Genomic DNA, 7087 nt, shown 5'->3' with positions numbered 1-7087 from the left:
AGAGTTGGAGCGAGCGAGAGAGAGTTGGAGGAGAGAGCGAGCGAGCGAGAGTTGGAGGAGAGAGAGAGTTGGAGGAGAGAGCGAGCGAGAGCTGGAGGAGAGAGAGGGGGCGAGAGAGAGTTGGAGGAGAGAGCGAGCGAGAGAGAGTTGGAGGAGAGAGCGAGCGAGAGAGAGTTGGAGGAGAGAGAGCGAGCGAGAGAGAGTTGGAGGAGAGAGCGAGCGAGAGAGAGTTGGAGGAGTTGGAGGAGAGAGCGAGCGAGAGAGAGTTGGAGGAGAGAGAGCGAGCGAGAGAGAGTTGGAGGAGAGAGCGAGCGAGAGAGAGTTGGAGGAGAGAGCGAGCGAGAGAGAGTTGGAGGAGAGAGCGAGCGAGAGAGAGTTGGAGGAGAGAGCGAGCGAGAGAGAGTTGGAGGAGAGAGCGAGCGAGAGAGAGTTGGAGGAGAGCGAGAGAGAGAGTTGGAGGAGAGAGCGAGCGAGAGAGAGTTGGAGGAGAGAGCGAGCGAGAGAGAGTTGGAGGAGAGCGAGCGAGAGAGAGAGTTGGAGGAGAGAGCGAGAGAGAGTTGGAGGAGAGAGCGAGAGAGAGTTGGAGAGAGCGAGAGAGAGTTGGAGAGAGCGAGAGAGAGTTGGAGAGAGCGAGAGAGAAAGAGTTGAAGGAGAGAGACACACACACACACACTCACCTGAGACTTGGGCAGCAGGAGAGGCTTGTTGGCCTCGTTGCCAAAGAAGGGAGAGTGGTAGAGCTGAAGGAACACAAAACTACAAGACAGAGATAGAGATTAAAGCATTAGGAAAGGCTCTGTGTGTGTGTGTGTGTGTGTGTGTGTGTGTGTGTGTGTGTGTGTGTGTGTGTGTGTGTGTGTGTGTGTGTGTGTGTGTGTGTGTGTGTGTGTGTGTCTATTTAACCTGGGACTGAGTCCACTGGTCTTCTCAGTGTTGGTGGGTCCGGGCCGGGTGGTGTGGTACGCGTCTCCTCCTATCCTCTCTCCTGGAGGAGGGGGCCGACACTGAGATGGTGTGACCCCTGGGACGGTGCCCTCCGCTGGGGGAGAGGGGTCCAGGCTGGTGGGGCGCTGGGAACTCCAACCTCATCCTGGCTCCCTGCGAGGAAGAGGAACCTCCTCCTCCCGATGTCCCAGACAACCCCCCTGTCACTGGGGTGGTATCCCCACTCTGATTCTGTCTGTTCACCCCTCCTCCTCCACTCTCCACCTTCTCCATCTCTTTCTCCGCCGGGGCTGTTGTGGCTGGCTCCCCTCTGAAGGTGACCGAACCCCGGGTACCTCTCCTCCTCCGGCCCCGGGTCCTGTTGTGGTCTTGGGGAAGGCCTCTGGTAGGGTCTGGAGCTCAGGGGAGGAGCTGGACTTGTTGAGGGTCTGGGTCTCAGGCTGGTTCTGGGTCTGGAAGGGGAGCTCTGGGCCTTGGCTGCCCGGGGTGGAGGGGGCCAGGGGGGGCTGGTCGATGGGGATGAACCCCTCACTCACCTCCTCCAGGGTGGACTTCTCATCCTCCTGGCTGGAACTGGAGGACGACTGAGGGGAAGAACAGATGAAAAACATCAATGTCTCCCAATAACCACCTGCCATAATCTATTGTCTGTAGAGTACTACTCCCCCCGTCTGTAGTGTACTACTCCCCCCGTCTGTAGAGTACTACTCCCCCCGTCTGTAGAGTACTACTCCCCGTCTGTAGAGTACTACTCCCCCCGTCTGTAGAGTACTACTCCCCCCGTCTGTAGAGTACTACTCCCCCGTCTGTAGAGTACTACTCCCCCCGTCTGTAGAGTACTACTCCCCCCGTCTGTAGAGTACTACTCCCCCCGTCTGTAGAGTACTACTCCCCCGTCTGTAGAGTACCACTCCCCGTCTGTAGAGTACCACTCCCCCCGTCTGTAGAGTACCACTCCCCCCTGTAGAGTACCACTCCCCGTCTGTAGAGTACCACTCCCCCCGTCTGTAGAGTACCACTCCCCCGTCTGTAGAGTACCACTCCCCCCGTCTGTAGAGTACCACTCCCCCGTCTGTAGAGTACCACTCCCCCCGTCTGTAGAGTACCACTCCCCCCGTCTGTAGAGTACCACTCCCCCGTCTGTAGAGTACCACTCCCCCGTCTGTAGAGTACCACTCCCCCGTCTGTAGAGTACCACTCCCCCGTCTGTAGAGTACCACTCCCCCCGTCTGTAGAGTACCACTCCCCCCGTCTGTAGAGTACCACTCCCCCGTCTGTAGAGTACCACTCCCCCGTCTGTAGAGTACCACTCCCCCGTCTGTAGAGTACCACTCCCCCCGTCTGTAGAGTACCACTCCCCCGTCTGTAGAGTACCACTCCCCCCGTCTGTAGAGTACCACTCCCCCGTCTGCAGAGTACCACTCCCCCCGTCTGTAGAGTACCACTCCCCCCGTCTGTAGTGTACCACTCCCCCCGTCTGTAGTGTACCACTCCCCCGTCTGTAGTGTACCACTCCCCCCGTCTGTAGTGTACCACTCCCCCCGTCTGTAGAGTACCACTCCCCCCGTCTGTAGAGTACCACTCCCCCCGTCTGTAGAGTACCACTCCCCCCGTCTGTAGAGTACTACTCCCCCGTCTGTACTACACCCCCGTCTGTAGAGTACTACTCCCCCGTCTGTAGAGTACTACTCCCCCTGTCTGTAGAGTACTACTCCCCCTGTCTGTAGAGTACTACTCCCCCTGTCTGTAGAGTACTACTCCCCCTGTCTGTAGAGTACTACTCCCCCTGTCTGTAGAGTACTACTCCCCCTGTCTGTAGAGTACTACTCCCCTGTCTGTAGAGTACTACTCCCCTGTCTGTAGAGTACTACTCCCCCTGTCTGTAGTGTACCACTCCCCCTGTCTGTAGTGTACCACTCCCCCTGTCTGTAGTGTACTACTCACCCTGCTGAGTGTTCTAGGGGGCAGGGCCTTGGTGAACTTGTCAGCAGCGATGTAGATGGGTTCAGAGGGCATGGCCTCAAACTTCTCCGCCTCTGGCCAATCAGAGGGGTAGTCTACGTGGCCCCTGACCCCTGTCCCCTCTAGCACTACCACAGAGTCTACGGCAGGGGGCGACAGAGGGGAGAGGGTTAGAGAGGGGACGAGGGACACACAGATACCACAGAGTCTACAGCAGGGGGCGACAGAGAGGGGGGGGACGAGGGACGCACAGATACCACAGAGTCTACAGCAGGGGGCGACAGAGAGGTGGGGACGAGGGACGCACAGATACCACAGAGTCTACAGCAGGGGGCGACAGAGAGGGGACGAGGGACACACAGATACCACAGGGTCTACAGCAGGGGGCGACAGAGAGGAGAGGGGACGAGGGACACACAGATACCACAGGGTCTACAGCAGGGGGCGACAGAGAGGAGAGGAGACGAGGGACACACAGATACCACAGGGTCTACAGCAGGGGCGACAGAGAGGAGAGGGGACGAGGGACACACAGATACCACAGGGTCTACAGCAGGGGGCGACAGAGAGGAGAGGAGACGAGGGACACACAGATACCACAGGGTCTACAGCAGGGGGCGACAGAGAGGAGGGGAGACGAGGGACACACAGATACCACAGGGTCTACAGCAGGGGGCGACAGAGAGGAGAGGAGACGAGGGACACACAGATACCACAGGGTCTACAGCAGGGGGCGACAGAGAGGAGAGGAGACGAGGGACACACAGATACCACAGGGTCTACAGCAGGGGGCGACAGAGAGGAGACGAGGGACGCACAGATACCACAGAGTCTACAGCAGGGGGCGACAGAGAGGAGAGGAGACTAGGGACACACAGATACCACAGGGTCTACAGCAGGGGGTGACAGAGAGAAGAGGAGACTAGGGACACACAGATACCACAGGGTCTACAGCAGGGAGCGACAGAGAGGAGAGGGGACGAGGGACGCACAGATACCACAGAGTCTACAGCAGGGGGCGACAGAGAGGAGGGGACGAGGGACACACAGATATCACAGAGTCTACAGCAGGGGGCGACAGAGAGGAGTGGACGAGGGACACACAGATACCACAGAGTCTACAGCAGGGGCGACAGAGAGGAGAGGAGACGAGGGACACACAGATACCACAGGGTCTACAGCAGGGGGCGACAGAGAGGAGAGGGGACGAGGGACGCACAGATACCACAAAGTCTACAGCAGGGGGCGACAGAGAGGAGGGGACGAGGGACACACAGATATCACAGAGTCTACAGCAGGGGCGACAGAGAGGAGACGAGGGACACACAGATATCACAGAGTCTACAGCAGGGGGCGACAGAGAGGAGAGGGGACGAGGGACACACAGACACCCACGGCAACGAACGCAACAGCATACACAGAAAAATGTCATTAATGAACACAAGTAATAAAAACACACACACAGAAACAAAACTCACAGAAAAAACCCCAGACAAAAACACAAACTAAACTACCTCTACTTTGCACCCTTATGTTAATTTACAAACTACCACCCGTAGTATACCAGACCACCACTAGGTGGTCACACACACACACCTCCTAAACACACACACAGAGATCAAACAGAATCAGAAGCATTACACGTATCGATCAGTGATCAAACGGAATCAGTAACTCAGTCAGGCACACACACACACACCAAAGAGCAGACTTGCAGGCATTGGCTCATCATCATTGGTAACATCTATTTGATGAGTCTTCAAACACGTGTGGTCGGTCGGTCGGTCGACTTTCTCTACACACCAGACCAGACCTCATCCTCTCAGCCAATGGACATTTAGGATACTGACAGCAACAGAATATTACAATGAACACTGACACCTCACAAAACATAACATTATTGGGTGGTGTGGTGACCAGAATGATATCCCTAACACAAAATGGTGACTAGAATGATATCCCTAACACAAAATGGTGACTAGAATGATATCCCTAACACAAAATGGTGACTAGAATGATATCCCTAACACAAAATGGTGACTAGAATGATATCCCTAACACAAAATGGTGACCAGAATGATATCCCTAACACAAAATGGCCACCAGAGAAACCAGAAAGAAGTGTTTGTGTCCTGGATGAGGTCTGTCTTGACTATGTTACATGCATAACCTCTATGACGATGTCATGGGGTGAAGAGTCAGAGGTTAGAGGTTAAAAGAAAAAGGAAACAGGAAGTACATTCCAGGGCCACAGGACAAGGGGGTCACATGTTAGAAAGAAAAACATCAAAAGTGTCATTAAATTATCATGAACAAATCCAGTCATAGGATTGGTTCATCTTGGCGGCGGGTTGATTAGTCGATTGAAACGATTGGCCCGTGAGTTTGTTTGTGTCATCATCTCTCTCCAGTGGTGGCCCGACATGTTAGTGACACGTGATGACATGGGACGTGGGGGGCACACATATGTTGGGGCATAGGAGGCTGGTGAGGGGAGGACGCGCTCACAGTAATGGATGGAATAGATGGATGGATGGGTTTGATTTTACCAGTCATTCATTCTGTTACTGTTCCGTTACCATGAGCCCATCCTCACATTTAAAGTGCCACCACTGGTTTGGGGGGAGGCTCGTGTTGGGGGCGTGGCCACGCTGCTTGTACCTGCCCAGGAAATGCTCCGTTGGAGCCGAACCGGAACTGGGGACGGGGCGAAGGACAGACCCAGAGAGGAGAGAGAGCCCACTGGACGAGCCAGGGCGCCATTCAACACAGCAGAGCCAATCACAAATTAGCATGACAGGAAATGGAAAATAATAAACCATTTTTTTTAAAGATGAGGATAAAATGAATTCACAGTTGGAGGGAAAACAGTAGGAATTAAATTATGAAAAAAAAGAGATAGTGGATAAAATACCAAATGAAATTCTCAATATATAAAATAGGGAACTAGTAACAAAATATATGTGAAACACACGACAGACAATGATGGAACTAGCAATGTGTGCGTGATCAGTTTGTGAGAGAAACAGCACCATTTCAACTGACCAAACCGGAACAAGAAACAATGTTTGTTCACGAGGATCAACCTGAACAAGGTGCATCTATGATTCGATCTACAAATCACCCAGCTACTAAATGAACGGACATTTGACTGATCCTGATGATATAGAGATTAGTGAATCTGTGGGGCATCTAAGCTCAGACTGGCCCTCATGAACAAGTAGAGAGAGCAGAGAAAGGAGAAGCAGAGCGAGGAGAAGCAGAGCGAGGAGAAGCAGAGCGAGGAGAAGCAGAGCGAGGAGAAACAGAGCGAGGAGAAACAGAGCGAGGAGAAACAGAGAGAGGAGAAACAGAGAGAGGAGAAACAGAGAGAGGAGAAACAGAGAGGAGAAACAGAGAGGAGAAGCAGAGCGAGGAGAAACAGAGAGAGGAGAAACAGAGAGGAGAAGCAGAGAGAGGAGAAGCAGAGAGAGGAGAAGCAGAGCGAGGAGAAACAGAGAGAGGAGAAACAGAGAGAGGAGAAACAGAGAGAGGAGAAACAGAGAGAGGAGAAACAGAGAGAGGAGAGCAGAGAGAGCAGAAAGAGGAGAGAGCAGAGAGAGGAGAGAGAGCAGAAAGAGAGAGAGAAGAGAGGAGAGAGAAGAGAGGAGAGAGAAGAGAGGAGAGAGAAGAGAGGAGAGAGAAGAGAGGAGAGAGAAGAGAGGAGACTGGAGGGAGGTTCATTCATGTTCATTGAAGTACAGCAGGAGTTCCTTCTCAACAACCTGGTGGTGACTGGGGAGCTGTACTGGGGAGCTGTACTGGGGAGCTGTACTGGGTGGTGACTGGGGAGCTGTACTGGGGAGCTGTACTGGGGAGCTGTACTGGGGAGCTGTACTGGGGAGCTGTACTGGGTGGTGACTGGGGAGCTGTACTGGGTGGTGACTGGGGAGCTGTACTGGGGAGCTGTACTGGGGAGCTGTACTGGGGAGCTGTACTGGGGAGCTGTACTGGGGAGCTGTACTGGGGAGCTGTACTGGGTGGTGACTGGGGAGCTGTACTGGGTGGTGACTGGGGAGCTGTACTGGGGAGCTGTACTGGGTGGTGACTGGGGAGCTGTACTGGGTGGTGACTGGGGAGCTGTACTGGGTGGTGACTGGGGAGCTGTACTGGGTGGTGACTGGGGAGCTGTACTGGGGAG

General features: G+C 54.4%; 1 protein-coding gene across 1 annotated transcript in view; it reads right to left on the bottom strand.

The window, feature by feature from the left end:
• Positions 1–1027: 1027 nt before the first annotated feature.
• The window catches only part of LOC124020654 (tuberin-like), an 81289-nt gene continuing 75229 nt past the window's right edge, over positions 1028–7087 (bottom strand). Inside the window, 3 exon segments of the mRNA XM_046335896.1 lie at positions 1028–1529; positions 2890–3047; positions 5569–5649. Of these exon segments, the coding sequence (XP_046191852.1) occupies positions 1185–1529; positions 2890–3047; positions 5569–5649 (584 nt within the window). The 3' untranslated portion in view covers positions 1028–1184.

This window comes from Oncorhynchus gorbuscha, unplaced genomic scaffold (assembly GCF_021184085.1).
Source record: "Oncorhynchus gorbuscha isolate QuinsamMale2020 ecotype Even-year unplaced genomic scaffold, OgorEven_v1.0 Un_scaffold_873, whole genome shotgun sequence".
NCBI lineage: Eukaryota > Metazoa > Chordata > Actinopteri > Salmoniformes > Salmonidae > Oncorhynchus > Oncorhynchus gorbuscha.
The sequence above is the reverse complement of the archived record's forward strand: the minus strand, read 5'-3'. Positions and strand labels throughout refer to the sequence as shown.